At 44.2% G+C, this 15,389-nt stretch overlaps 1 protein-coding gene across 1 annotated transcript in view; it reads left to right on the forward strand.

The window, feature by feature from the left end:
• The window catches only part of LOC127426735 (protein bicaudal C homolog 1-like), a 159,269-nt gene that overhangs the window by 106,050 nt on the left and 37,830 nt on the right, over positions 1 to 15,389 (forward strand). Inside the window, exons 6-7 of the mRNA XM_051673721.1 lie at positions 6,829 to 6,882; positions 10,808 to 10,996. Of these exons, the coding sequence (XP_051529681.1) occupies positions 6,829 to 6,882; positions 10,808 to 10,996 (243 nt within the window). The remainder of the gene's footprint in view (positions 1 to 6,828; positions 6,883 to 10,807; positions 10,997 to 15,389) is intronic.

Consider the following 15,389-nt stretch of genomic DNA (forward strand, 5'->3'; position numbering starts at 1 on the left):
GATCCTCTGTTTGGAGACAGCACTTCCTTTCCGCTGTCCACCAAAGCAAACAAAGAGCTGCTCGGAGCTTCTAAGGCTCTGCATGTGATTCAAATAGATGCGTAAAGCTCGCACCGGACACAGCAATGACAAGACTGGGTCTGCCTCCTCCTGGGGCAGCGCTTGCAGGTTCACCACCTGATCCCTAAAAGGAGTCATGGGAACCTTGGTCACATAGCCCGGTCGGGGTCTCAGGATCATGTGAGAGTAAACCGGACCGAACTCCAGGCATGATTTGCTGACAGAGAACGCCTGCAGGTCCCCTACCCTTTTGATGGAAGTGAGCGCAGTCAGGAGGGCAGTCTTCAAAGAGAGTGCCTGAAGCTCAGCTGACTCCAAGGGCTCAAAGGGAGCTCCCTGTAGACCCCGAAGGACTACGGAGAGGTCCCATGATCTGTGCAAGTAGGCTCACTAGGGAAATGCATATTTGCATAGTCCAGGGGGCCAGCTGTGTGCCAGCACATCTATACCGAGGGGTGCCTCGGTCAGGGCGTACCAGAGCGGGCAGTGGGAGGATTCCCGGGAAGCAAACAGGTCTACCTTTGCTCGACCGAACTGATTCCAAATCAGCTGGACCACCTGAGGGTGGAGTCTCCACTCTCCCCTGAGGGTAACCTGATGTGACAGCGCGTCTGCTGCGGTGTTGAGGTCGCCCAGGATGTGAGTGGCTCGTAGCGACTTGAGGCACTGCTGACTCCAGAGGAGGAGACGGCGGGCAAGTTGTGACATGCAGTTGGAGCGTAGACCGCCTTGGCGGTTGATGTATGCTACTGATGCTGTTTTGTCTGTCCGGACCAACACGTGCTTGCCTGCATCAACGGCCGAAATCTCCGCAGGGTGAGCAGTACTGCCAACAACTCTAGGCATTTGATGTGCCAACGAAGCCGCGGGCCAATCCAGGAGCCGGCGGCTGTGTGCCCGTTGTATACGTCGCCCTAACCTGTCTTGGAGGCATCTGTTGTAACCATGACGTGCCTGAAGACCTGCTCTAGGGGAACCCCCGCCCGTAGAAATGCAAGGTCGGCCCACTGGCTGAAGAGGCAGCGACAGATCGGCGTGATGGCCACACGATGTGTCCCGCGGTGCCATGCCCATCTCGGGACTCGAGTCTGAAGCCAGTGCTGAAGCGGTCTCATATGCATCAACCCGAGCAGTGTGGCCGCCGCTGAGGATGCCATATGCCCCAGGAGCCTCTGAAAAAGTTTCAGTGGAACCGCTGCTCTCCATCTGAATGCCTTCAGACAGTTCAGCACCGGCTGTGCACACTCGTTCGTGAGGCATGCTGTCATCGAGACTGAGTCCAACTCCAGACCAAGAAAAGAGATGCTCTGAACTGGGAAGAGCTTGCTCTTTTCCCATTTGACCCGAAGCCCCAATCGGCTGAGGTGCCAGAGCACGAGGTCCCTGTGTGCGCACAGCAAATCTCGAGAGGGAGCTAGGAGTAGCCAGTCGTTGAGATAGTTGAGGATGCAGACGCCCACTTCCCTTAGCAGGGCAAGGGCAGCCTCTGCGACCTTCATGAAGACACGAGGGGACAGGGACAGGCCGAAGGGGAGGACCTTGTACTGGTACGCCTGGCCTTCGAAGGCAAACTGCAGGAAGGGTCTGTGTCGAGGTAAGACCGAGATGTGAAAGTACGCATCCATCAGGTCTTCCGCCGCAAACCAATCTTGATGCCGGACGCTCACTAGAATGCGTTTTTGCGTCAGCATCTTGAACGGGAGTCTGTGCAAAGCCCGGTTCAGTACTCGCAGGTCCAGGATTGGTCGCAACCCACCGCCTTTCTTCGGTATGATGAAGTAAGGGCTGTAGAACCCTTTCTTCATCTCGGCTGGAGGGACAGGCTCTATCGTGCTCTTGCGCAGAAGGGGATTCGAGACCCGTGGCCGTGCTGAGTCCAGGGATATCGAAGCACTTACCTGGCTCCTGCCACCCACCATAAGATTGGCCGAGGAGGGGGGAGGAGGAGTCTCGTCCCCGTAGTCCACCGGACCCAATCCCGTGTGGGCGTGTTTGTGCCACAGCTGGGCGCACAGGGGCGGGGGGACCGCCGCTGGGATGCCATACCTGCAAAGATGGGACGGTGGACAGGGGTCGTGACGATGGCCATGCACACCGAACATGTGACCCAGGGAACAAGAAAAAAATCTTTTGTTGAATTTTTGGGTACCGCAGCCTCTTGGACATGCGGCGACATTAAATGAAAAGGAAATGAAAGATTCTCCTCCCGGCACTCCACCGGGGGATGGAGTGGTCTGCTCACCAGCTCCGGAGAAGTGGGTCTCCTTGCCCCTGGGTCGCCCGTCTCAGGGGCGCTTCAAAGCCTTCCTCGGGTTCTTGGCGGCCGGCCATGAGATGGGTGGCATCTGCTTCCTGCACTAGGCTCCACACCAGGGCTGGGCCACGGGGGTGGGCTGCGGTGGAGCTGGTGTTGTAGTTGCAGGAGGACGCCCTTGGCAACGAGCAGACGGGGTGCGGGGTCTTGAGCCACGCCGGGGCAGGATGTGCTGTATGGCCTCCGTCTGCTGCTTCACCGCCGAGAACTGCTGGGAAAAGTCCGACGGTGTTGCTGAATAGGCCAACCTGGGAGATGGGGGCGTCAAGGAACCGTGCCTTGTCAGCCTCACGCATCTCAACCAAGTTGAGCCAAAGGTGGCGCTCCTGGACCACCAGGATAGACATCGCCTGCCTGAGGGACCGCGCCGTGACCTTCGTCGCCCGGAGAGCGAGGTCGGTCGTCGAGTGCAGTTCCTGCATCAATCCCAGGTCAGAACCACCCTTGTGCAGTTCTTTTAGCGCCTTGGCTTGGTGTACTTGCAGGAGAGCCATGGCTTGCAGGGCGGAGGTGGCTTGTCCAGCGGCACCATAGGCTCTAGCCGTCAGGGACGACGTAAACCTACAGGCCCTAGATGGGAGTTTCGGGCGCCCATGCCAGGTGGTGGCGCTCTGCGGACACAGGTGAACCGCGAGCGCCTTATCCACCAGGGGATCACTGAATACCCCCTGGCCGCTCCGCCATCGAGGGTAGCGAGAGCGGGGGAGCTGAAAGACCGGGACCGGGCAGTAAAAGGTGCCTCCCACGATCTTGTCAGCTCCTCATGCACTTCCGGGAAGAAAGTAATGGGGGCGGGGCATGGCCGTGGACAGTGCCCCGAGCCCAGGAACCAATCGTCGAGCCGCGAGGGTTCAGGGGAGAGTGGAGGGTTCCACTCTAGCCCGACACTCGTGGCGGCCCCGGAAAGCATGTCCGTCATTTCCGCGTCGGCCTGGGACTGGGCGACCACTCCCGAAGGAGGAAGCCCAGTCGAAGCCTCTGCGTCCGACTGGACGAGCCCGCTCTCCGATGCTGCGCTCGATAACTCGTCTTTTTCCCGGGCTCCAAACGAGATGTCGAACTCGCCCTGAGACGATCCGGTGATCTCGTCCGAGCGCCCGACTGGAGCAAGCGAGCGTGTTGGGGAATGGGAGGTCCGTGGGGGGATACCCAGCAGAGGTGGTCCCATTGAGGTCCCCAAATTGCCCCCAGTGCTAACCGGCACGGCCTCATACCTGTAGGTAGAAGGACCAAGGCGGGGAGCCACTGGGGTGGCTTGCTTTCTTACGAATTCAAGCCGCGACCGCAATGTTGCCATGGTCATGTTCTCGCAGTGAGGACAAGACCCATCCATGAATGATGTCTCTGCATGGGCAGCTCCCAGACATGAAAGACAGCGATCGTGGCCATCAGAAGCGGAGAGATTTCGACCGCAACCAGGAATAACACACAGACAGAAAGGCATCTTTAAAAAGACGTTCCGTGTGTGCTGCTCTTTTAGAAAGAAAATATACTCTTTTTTTGATTTTTTAGAATATACTCTTTTAGCTGTTTCTGCCGAAGCGCCCGGGCGTTCTCTGCACTCCACGGGTGCAGAGGGGGAGAAGCCACTGAAATGCGCCATAGAATCCAGCAGATGAGGTGAATGAACTTTCGCGGATGAATTCAGCTTCAATGAATAGAACCGCTCGGCTCCGAAGAACAAATCTGAATGAGTGGTTGCATACCAGCTCCTTTTATACCTGTACGTCCGAGGGAGTGGCATGCAAATTCCACTTGCCAAATCTCATTGGCCTTTTTTCAAAAAAGCAGAGGTGTTTGGGGCTCCCAAGAGTGACCCCTGGTGTCACTACATCGACACAACATTGAGTGAGTGACAGATAGGGAACTAAGGGTATGCAGACTTTTGAACAGGGGTCATTTCATTTTTTTCTTTGTTGCCATGTTTTGTTTTATGATTGTGCCATTCTGTTATAACCTACAGTTGAATATGAATCCCATAAGAAATAAAAGAAATGTGTTTTGCCTGCTCACTCATGTTTTCTTTAAAAATGGTACATATATTACCAATTCTCCAAGGGTATGCAAACTTTTGAGCACAACTGTATAAATAACTTTCATTGGTGTTACCTAATTTGTCTGATTCATTTATCCACAAAATATTACATTTTTGACTTGAATATAACCAATTAATTTATTTGTTACCATATGAAGTATTTATTTGTTTTTTTATTTTACCAGAAAAAAACACCTTTTTATAGTGTATAACCCAAATTGTGATTACAGTAATGTTTACAGAGTGTTTTACCCATTATTCTCAATGGTGATTCTCAATAGATTCTATAGATTCTAGTATTTTTATACTGATTTAAAAAAAAAAAAACAAAAAAAAAAAATATATATATATATATATATATATATATATATATATATATATATATATATATATATATATATATATATATATATTATTTTTTATTTTTTTTAAATCAGTATAAATTAAAGACCATACAACAAATACTACCATCTCTTAGGATAATTAATTATCATGAAAATAATGCCACAATACCAAAAAAATCTTAATAGTTAAAAAAAAGTCTCATTTTCTTTCTCTTCATGTTTGTAGAGAAACGTGACTCGTGAGATTCACCCATTAAATTATATTTTCCATCTCAGGTTCAGCAGGCCTGTCTCAACTTTTTAACAGGGTGAATTGCTGAGCTATGTATATATGTTGTCTTCTCTATAAGGGAGGGTCAGTGATAGCGGAGAGACAGAGCTATAACTGGATGTGAGATATGTTTCCAGACCTGATGAAGTGGGGAATGTGGACATTGAGCAATGACATGGCACTCCCTCAGTGTGGGCTAATGTGTTGGGTGCAGAGGGCTGGTACTCGCTGAAAGGTGAATGAGAGCCAACCAGGGTAGGATGAAGAAATCACACTCCTCCTAGTGGTGCTCTTATGATAACATTTGACAGGAGGGTATTTTTCATTCTTAAAGGGTTAGTTCACCAAAAATATTAAATCATTTACTCACACTCATGTCATTCCGAACCCTTATGACTTTCTTTCTTCAGTGGAACATAAATGGAGATGTTTTGAAGAATGTCAATACTGCTCTTTTCAATACTATGAAAGCATGCAGTGACAAGGGGCTGTCAAACTCCAAAAAGGATGAAAAAACACCATAAAAGTAGTACATGCAACTTGTGCACATTTACAAGTCTCCTGAAGCCATATGATAGCTTTGTGTGCTGAACAGACTGAAATTTAATTTGCAGTTTCTGCTGTAACTCTCAAATTTCTCAAACTATTTTTTATTTTTATTTTTTGCTACTTAAAGACATGTTGTGACAATTTGACCTCAGTTATGCCAAATGTCATTGGTTTATGTGCATCATGTGACCGATCACAGCATGGCAAGTTTTAATACATGGAGTTGCGAATGAGGTTTAATACATTAAATATATTGAAAGTAATAGTTCACCCAAATATTAAAATTCTCTCATGATTTACTCACTCTCATGCCATCCCAGATGTGTTTAACTTTCTTTCTTCAGCAGAACACAGACGAAGACATTTAGAAGAATATCCCAGCTCAGTAGGTCCGATCAGACCTTTGAAGTTCCAAAAATCACATAAAGGAAACCAGTAATCCATAATACTCCAGTGGTTTAATTCATATCTTCAGAATCAATGTGATAGGTGTGGTTGAGAAATAGAAAAATATTTAAGTCCTTTTTTACTCTAAATTTCCACTTTAACTTTCAGATGTGAAAGTGAAACTAAACAGGCACCACATGTGACTTTCAGATGTAAAAGTGCAAGTGAATTTGGAGTAAAAAAAAGGGCATAAATATTGATCTGTTTCTCACTCACACCTATTATATGGCTTCTGAATATATGGATTATTTCTAAAAAAAAAAAAAAAAGGATTGTTTGTTTTTTTGTGATTTTTAGAGCTACAAAGGTCTGATCACCATTCACTTGCATTGTATGGACCTATAGAGCTGAGATATTCTTCTAAAAATATTTGCTTGTGTTCTGCTGATGAAAGAATGTCATACATATCTGGGATGGCATGAGGGTGAGAGAAATAATGAGATCATTTTCATATTTGGGTAAACTATACCTTTATTTACAAATTTCAGAAAATGCACTTGAGCTGACATGAACTTCACAAGTTTGTGCAAATTCTGATGATCTATGTTATCCAGCATGATTTGAGAATGTTACAGGGAGCATCTTGTGTTCTTCAATGGAAACAAACTTGCTTGTATTATACTGTATAGTTAAATAGTGCAGAAACTTAAATATTTCTTCTTCATTTAACATTATAACTTTTCCTTGTTTTGCATTTTCAAAATCAAAAACTTAATTTAATTCCACGTTACAATATTTTTACTGTTGTTTCAGACTTTTGGAATTTTCTGTATATGTGGCATTTTACTTTTTTTTTTTTTTTTTTCAGGTGTCCATAGCGGGCCAGCCAGGAGGGGTGGAGTCTGCCAGAGCCAGAATTCGGGTAAATAAACATTCATAGCATGATTACATGTTTGTTTTTTGTTTTTGTTTTGTTTTTTTTTTGGGGGGGGGGGGTACATCCAAGTGGTCATCCCAGAAACACAACAAACAGCATTCCTCATTGAAATGGATGGAGATGAGAATCTGGAAGACTGCTGCCCTCTGTTGGTGTTTTACAATCACTGTTGTTATTTCCTTCCGGACAGTTCATTGTCATGGACATCTTCCTATTAATCTCTCACCAAGTTGTGAAGACAAAAGCGTTTTAATGGAATAAAGTATGAGGAATAATAAGCCTTGCCTATAAGACCAGTATTAAAGAAATTGTTCTCCTAAAATGACAATTCTGTTATTATTTACTCACCCTTATGTTGTTCCAAACCTGTATGCTGTTTTTGTCCTCCCTGTGGAACACAAAAGTAGAACATTTGAAGAATCTTCATTCAACTCTTATACTTAAATTTCAAGTAAAAAAAAAAAGACTTTATCTCTCACAAATTTATCATATGGCTTCAGAAGTCTTGGAATATAGTGCACAAGTTGTATGGGCTACTTTTTCTGATACGTTTATGTTTTTGGTGCTTGCCCGATGTGGTCACCATGAACTGTCATTGAAGGAAAAAGCGGGGTAAAGATTCTTCAAAGTTACTTTTGTGTTCCGTGGATGAAAAAGAAGTCATATTGGTTGGAACAACATCAGGGGTAGTAAATAATGTCTGTATTTTCATTTTTGGGTAAACTATTCCTTTAATTTGATGTGAAACACATGGTGCCAATTGAAGCTGGTTTTCAACAATGTAAACTGCAGTTTTAGTGATATTCTGCCTGTTGGCTGGGAGTCGCCGCCTGTGCTCCTGCTCCGTCCAGACTTGCTCTTCAGGTTACAGCAGTGCCAGGGCTCCTCACACGTGCTTCCTCCTCAGAGAGAACCAAGAAAAACAAGCCAAAGCATTCGAGCAAAGCGTGCTTCCACAGTGTTTGCACAAAGACCAAGCCCCAATTAACTCAAGGATTCTCTAAACCAGAAACTATCATAAACCTTCACTTTTGTTTCACATGAAATTTGTACGAAATGAGCACCTACGAAAAATCCAGGCCACCCCATTTTTATGTCCAAAACATATTAAAGCAAAGTACTGTGGATGAAATATGCATTTGATGGAAAGAAGTTAGTTGGGCAGCATCTTTTTCTCTTTTCCTCACTCGTGTGACCAGAACTTCTGGGAATTTTTCTCCTGACCACCTAATCATCACCACTTTTTTCTCTTTTCTTTGAAAGATCTTCAACCAAAGCCATTTTTGTGCTTTCTTTTGTTGTTACACCCTGTGAATAGGATTGGGCAAGCATAATTATCTCATTTAACCTCAAGTCTGACAGTTAACATTTTTCAGCCTCTTTTCAGGCCAACTGCGATTGTTGCACCAATTTTGTAATAGCACTTTTTATGTTTCAGAAGGTCTCCAGCTGTCTGAATGTGAAAACCTCACTTCTCAGCAAAATCTTAAAGGAACAGTTCATCTAAAGATTAAAATTGTCATTATTTACTCACCTTCATTTCATTCCAAACCTGTATTTTTTTCTTTGTTCCATGGAACACCAAATATGAACATCTCCAACCGTCAGAATGCGATAGCCCCACTTCTCAGCAGAATCATAATGTTTCCTGCTGAAGAAAGCATCTTAAACCAGCCTAAACTAATTTTCTTGTCAGAGCTGGTCTCCCACCCTGGTCAGGCTGGTCTGGTTTGCTGGTTATGAGCACATGTCAGCTGGTCAGGCTGATAGACCATTTGGCCGACCAGCTAGACTAGCTAAACACTATCTTGGCCAGGCATGGAGACCGGCATAAGACCAACTTGACCAGACTGGCAGACAAGCTAGACCACCTTAACACCAGCTTGGCCAGGCTGGGAGACAGGGTTGACCATTTGAAGAACAGTTTAGCCAAGCTGAGAGACCATCTGAAGACCAACTTGCCCAGGCTGAAAGACCTGCTAGACCACCTGAAAACCAGCTTGGCCAGGCTAGAAGACCAGCTAGACCACCTGAACACCAGCTTGGCCAGACTGAGAGAATAGCAAAACCATCTGAAGACCACCATGGCCAGGCTGGGAGACCAGTTATACCATCTGAAGACCAGCTTAGCCAGGCTGGAAGACCAGCTAGACCATCTGAAAACCAGCTTGGCCAGGCTGGGAGACCAGCTGAAGACCAAGTTGCTTAGGATGGAAGACCAGCTAGACTTAATGAAAACCAATTAGCCAGATTGGAAGACCAGCTGGACAACATGAAAACCAGCTAGGCCAAGCTGAAAGTCCAGCTAGACCATCTGAAGACTAGCTTGACAACCTGAAAACCAGATTTTCAAGGCTGGGAGATCAGCTAGACCAGTTAAAACCAGCAAACCATCTAAGACTGGTTTAAGATGTTTTTGTTTCCGGGGTTATGTAGTACAAGCAAAAAAATGTATGCATGTGTTGGAGTCACTGCATGTTGGCCGTGTCCCCAATGATTGATGCTTGAGTGAGATCAGCCCGTTTAAAGATTAGCCTTGCATTCTCAGAGGAGCCAATTTCATTCCTGTGGAATGAGCCACAAAGCATCTTCCCAGCTCTTTGGTTGTGTGTTGTCTATGAAAACACACAGCAAAGCAAATACAGGAGTTATTGATTCTACAAAAGGTCACAAAAAACCTCAGACGTCAAGTTCCCCTTGTTTGTAAAAGATCAGATACAGCGTTCTCCTCCAGATCCTTTATTAACAGTAATCAAAATAAAAGCACAGGAGATTTTTGTTTTGGAAGCTCTGCTTATATTCAGTGCATAAGCCTTTGGTAAAAAAAAATAACCATGGTTATGGTTCTAATACCTTAGAGAATGAACAGAACCATTAGCAATGATGAATGATTGGAATTCCAAAGCTTGCTCTATGAAGGATGTGCTGCTCCCAGCTCCAGTTAAATCTAATAAAAGTCTCCTTGTCTAAAGAGAGAGTGACTGTCCTGACCACATCTAAAGGGCCAGAGAATGTCTTTCATTTTGGACCATGGTATAGAACATTAGGGTGAGCAAAACCCCCACAACATATGGGACTGATCAGAGCTACATTTTTAAGGCTTGGCCATTCATTCCGTTTACCAATTCAGTTTGGTAAGGCACTCTTTGCTGGGCTCTTGACGACCCTAAATCAGAGTGGAATGATTTTTGCTTAACTCACTCCTTTTTTTTTTTTCATACAAGTTTGTAAGCTCATATTGCTTAAGATAAAATTGCTGTTTGATTGGTCTCCATGACGTGAACGTTCTCGCCCAGGGGCCATTGGTCAAATGCCATGGTTTTCGTAGTGGTTACGGTAATGTTAAATGGTATTCCATGTTGTTTGCTACTAAATGAGTTTTGTTTGTAGAAGTGCCACTTTGCACCAGTCTTGCTTTGCTGATTGATTACCCATTATTTTACCTGTTGTGAATATAAAATAAATCACAAAATTGATATCACATTTACGCATTTGGCAGACGCTTTTATACAAGGCGACATAAAGTGCATCTGAGGTATACATTTAATCAGATTGTGTGTTCCCTGGGAATTAAACTCATGAACTCATAAATTCAAACTCTAAATGCATATCAGGCTAATATAAATACAGTTCAAACCCTGATATAAAAATTAAATCAGGCTGGATGGGGCAGTTTATTATTTTTATCTTTTATTCGACCTGACTGCAAACCAGCAGCCCATGTGTGAGTGCAGCAAAGTGCTGTTGCTAATTTCATATGTGAAGAAGGTTAAAAAATTTTCTGTTTAATTGTAAGAGTCAGAGAGAAGGTAAAATATAGTCATGAAAAATTATATTATGCAAAAATGCCTTAAAAAAGTTAATGTATGATAAGATTCCTTTAAATGATGGGTCTGTGTTCATCTTTCAGGAGTTACTCCCGCTGGTGTTGATGTTTGAGCTGCCGGTCATAGTACAGTTAAACCCTGACCCCAGCTCTCCTGCCATCCAGCACATCTCCCAGACATACAACATCTCTGTGGCCTTCAAGCAGAGGTCCAGACTTTACGGAGCGACAGGAGTTGTGCGGGGCTCACAGAATAATGCTGCAGCTGTAAAGGTGAGACGTTTCATGAGACATACACATCCACTCATACACACAAGTGGGGTCGACATCTCAAATAGCATGCTCTTTTTTTTACATGCATTTATCTTGTTATGAATATGTTGTCCCAAAAGAAACTTTTAAAGCTCAGAGGCTGCTTTTTCATAACTCGGGATACTTAAAGATGCTTTAAGTCAGGGCTACTCAGCTTCGGAAAGGTCAGGGGCCACAAAGCTGGATCCCTGTATCTTCGATGGAAGCACTCTTAATTTATATGATTCTATATATACTGTATATATACTGTATATATATATATATATATATATATATATATATATATATATATATACAGTATATATATTTACTGTGTGTGTGTGTGTGTGTGTATATACATACATATATATATATATATATATATATATTATAAGTTAACATTTTTATAGTAAGAATGTTGGAATGTAACTTAACGGGATAGTTCATCTAAAAATAAAAATTCTCTCATCATTTTACTCACCCTCATGCCATCCCAGATTTCTTCTGATGAAAACAAATGATGATTTTTTTTTAGGAAAAAAATCTCAGCTCTGTGGATGAGAGACAGACCAATATTTAAGTCCTTTTTTTTTTTTTTTACTCCAATTTCACTTTCAATTTTACATCTGAAAGTCACATGTGGTGCCTGTTTAGTTTCACTTTCATATCTGAAAGGAAAAATGGAGATTTATAGTAATCTAAAGTGGAGATTTATAGTAAAAAAGGACTTAAATATTGATATGTTTCTCACCAAAATGTATCATATCACCTCTAAAGACAGATTTAACCACTTGAGTCTGCTGGATTACTTTTATGCTGCCTTTATGTGCTTTTTGGAGCTTCAAAGTTCTGGCCAACACATGCATTGCATGGACCAACAGGGCTGAGATATTCTTCTAAAAATCTTCATTTGTGTTCTGCAGAAGAAAGAAAGTCATACACATCTGGGATAGCATGAGGGTGAGTAAATGATGAGAGAAATTTCATTTTTGGGTCAACTATCCATTTTAGTAATTATTTTAAGCATAAGGGGTTTGATTAATTTTCTGAAATAGATCAGTTCTGTTGTCACTGTTATTGTCAACTATCAAACACCATGAGTGTTCAACATCACATACACCAGAGATGTGTTAAAGAACAAGAGCGATATATCCAATATTAGCACCAAAAGTCCTTCAGTGACAAGTCATAAAGATTTGTTCACCCCCCTTAGTGTTTTGTGCCGAAGTAGATCACTAATGCATTTGCATGAAGGTGTCTCAACTCAGGAAAAACTGTTATATTTTTTCTGTAAATACTGTTGTCATGACGAGTACTTCAAGAGATTGTACAGATTCACGCCATGTTGAGTAACTTTCAAGTGAGATTGCGAACTTGCATGTTTGATTGACAGACCACGCGTGAGCACACATGCACTGTGTATGAATACGCGCACAGACCGGCCGCTGCTCTCATAACATCAGCCATGCTCAGATATTTTTTATTTGTAACATCCTCTTGCAGTTGAACTCCCTCTCTAATGTGATTCAGCAATGTAGAGAACTAGCGTAAATCCTCATGAAAATGAGATTTGAAAGGATGCTGATAAATATATTTCTGATTCTGATAACGCAGGCCGCAAAAGATCACTCGAGGGCCGCAGGTGAGTAGCGCTGCTTTAAGTGATACTGATTAATGGCGTTCTTAATTGTGTTGCTTATAATTATCAACTATTTAATCAGAATCAGAATCAGAAAGAGCTTTATTTATATTTAAATAGAAATAGACTAAGCTGTGAATTGCACATAATTATTGCTCAGTGGTACAGTTTTAACTGTTCATGAGACGGATAGCCTGAGGGGAAAAAACTGTTCCTGTGCTTGACGGTTCTGGTGCTCAGTGCTCTGTAGCACCGTCCAGAAGGCAACTGTTCAAAAAGGTAGTGGGGCTGGGTGAGTGGGGTCCAAAATGATTTTTCCAGCCCTTTTCCTCACTCTAGAAGTGTACAGTTCTTTTTGTTTTATTTGATCACCTTTTCTCCCCAATTTGGCATGCCCAATTCCCACTGCTTACTAGGTCCTCGTGGTAGCGCGGTTACTCACCTCAGTCCGGGTGGCGGAGGACAAGTCTCTCAGTTTCCTCTGTTTCTGAGATAGTCAATCCACACATCTTATCACATGGCTCGCTGTGCATGACACTGCGGAAACTCACAGCATGTGGAGGATAATACTATTCTCCGCGATCCACGCACAACTTACCACGTGCCCCATTGAGAGCGAGAACCACTAATCGTGACCACGATTAGGTTACCCCATGTGACTCTACCCTCCCTAGCAACCGGGCCAATTTGGTTGCTTAGGAGACCTGGCTGGAGTCACTCAGCACACCCCAGATTCGAACCAGGTGTGGTAGTCAGCGTCAATACTTGCTGAGCTACCTAGGCCCCAAGTCTACAGTTCTTGAAGGTAGGGCAGGGGGAAACAACAATCCTCTCAGCAGTCCGAACTGTCCTTTGTAGTCTTCTGATGTCCGATTTCGTAGCTGAACCAAACCAGACTGTTATTGAAGTGCAGAGGACAGACTCAATGACTACTGAGTAGAACTGTATCAGCTGCGCCTGTGGCAGGTTCCTCAGCTGGCAAAGGAAGTACAACCTCTGCTGGGGCTTTTTTACAATGGAGTCAATGTGGGTCTCCCACTTCAGGTCCTGTGAGATGGTAGTGTCCTGGAACCTGCCACAGTGCTGTTTAGAATGGTGAGTGGGGTCAATGTTGGGGTGTTCCTCCTAAAGTCCACTATCATCTCCACTGTTTTGAGCATGTTCAGCTCCAGGTTGTTTGGACTGCACCAGTGAGCCAGCCGTTCAACTTCCCTTCTGTATACAGACTCATCGTAATCTTGAATGAGGCCGATGACAGTAGTGTCGTCTGCAAACTTCAGGAGCTTGACAGAGGGGTCCTTAGTGGTGCAGTCATTGGTATACATGGAGAAGAGTAGTGGGGAAAGCACACATCCCTGGGGGGCACCACTGCTGATCGTACATGTGCTGGAAGTGAATTTCCCCTGTCTCACTAGCTGCTGCCTGTCCATCAGAAAGCTGGTGATCCACTGACAGATAGATGTGGAAACAGAGAGTTGATGTAATTTAGTCCGGAGAATAGCTGGGATGATGGTGTTGAAAGCCGAACTGGAGTCCACAAAAAAGATCCTTGCATATGTCCCTGGTCTGTCCAGATGTTGCAGGATATGATGCAATCCCATGTTGATGGCATAATCCATGCATCTGTTTGCTCGATAAGCAAATTGAAGGGGATCTAGAAAGGGTCCAGTGATGTCCTTCAGGTGGGCCAACACCAGTCTCTCAAATGACTTCATGACCACAGACATCAGAGTGACGGGTCTGTAGTCATTAAGTCCTGAGATTTGGGGTTTCTTTGGGACAAGAATGATGGTGGAGCATTTGAAGCAGCAGGGAACTTCACACTGCTCCAGTGATCTATTGAAGATCTGTGTGAAGATGGGGGCTAGCTGGTCAGCACAGGATTTTAGAAAAGTGGGTGAAAGACCATCTGGGCCCTGTGCTTTCCTTGTCTTTTGTCTCCAGAAGACACGGCACACCTCCTCTTCACAGATCTTAAGTGCAGGTTAAGTAGCAGAAGGGGGGAGGAGGTGGGTTGCAGGAGGTGTTGATGTTTGTGTGCGGAGAAGGTCAGAGCGGGTGTGAGATTGGGCCTTTCAAATCTACAGTAAAACACATTCAAGTTGTCAGCCAGTTGTTGGTTCCCTACAGTGTTGGGGGATGGTGTCTTGAAGTTAGTAAAGTCCTAACGGTAAAGGCCTCCCCACACTGATGCAGGGTTGGTAGCTGAAAACTTTTTTTCAGCTTATCAGAGTAGCTTATTTTAGCCACTCTGGTTTCTTTATTAAGTGTGTTCCTGGCCTAATTGTAGAAGATTTTATGCCCACTTCTGTAAGCATCCTCTTTGACCTGACAAAGCTGCCTGAGTTTTGCTGTAAACCATGGTTTGTCATTGTTATATGTTAAATAAGTCCTAGTAGGAAATGCACATATCCTCACAGAAACTGATATAGGATGTCACAGTATCTGTGAGCTCATCCAGATTGGTGTCTGCAGCTTCAAATACACTCCAATCAGTGCAGTCAAAGCAGGCTTGTAGTTCCAGTTCTGCTTCATTGGTCCATCTCTTTACAGTCTTTACTACAGGTTTAGCTGATTTTAGTTTCTGTCTGTAGATTGGAAGAAGATGAACCAGACAATGATCAGTGAGTCCCAAAGCTGCTCTATTGACAGAACGATATGCATCCTTTATTATTGTGTAGCAGTGATCCAATGTATTTCTGTCTCTGGTGGGGCATGTAATGTGCTGTCTGTATT

The sequence above is a fragment of the Myxocyprinus asiaticus genome, chromosome 36 (genome assembly GCF_019703515.2).
Source record: "Myxocyprinus asiaticus isolate MX2 ecotype Aquarium Trade chromosome 36, UBuf_Myxa_2, whole genome shotgun sequence".
NCBI lineage: Eukaryota > Metazoa > Chordata > Actinopteri > Cypriniformes > Catostomidae > Myxocyprinus > Myxocyprinus asiaticus.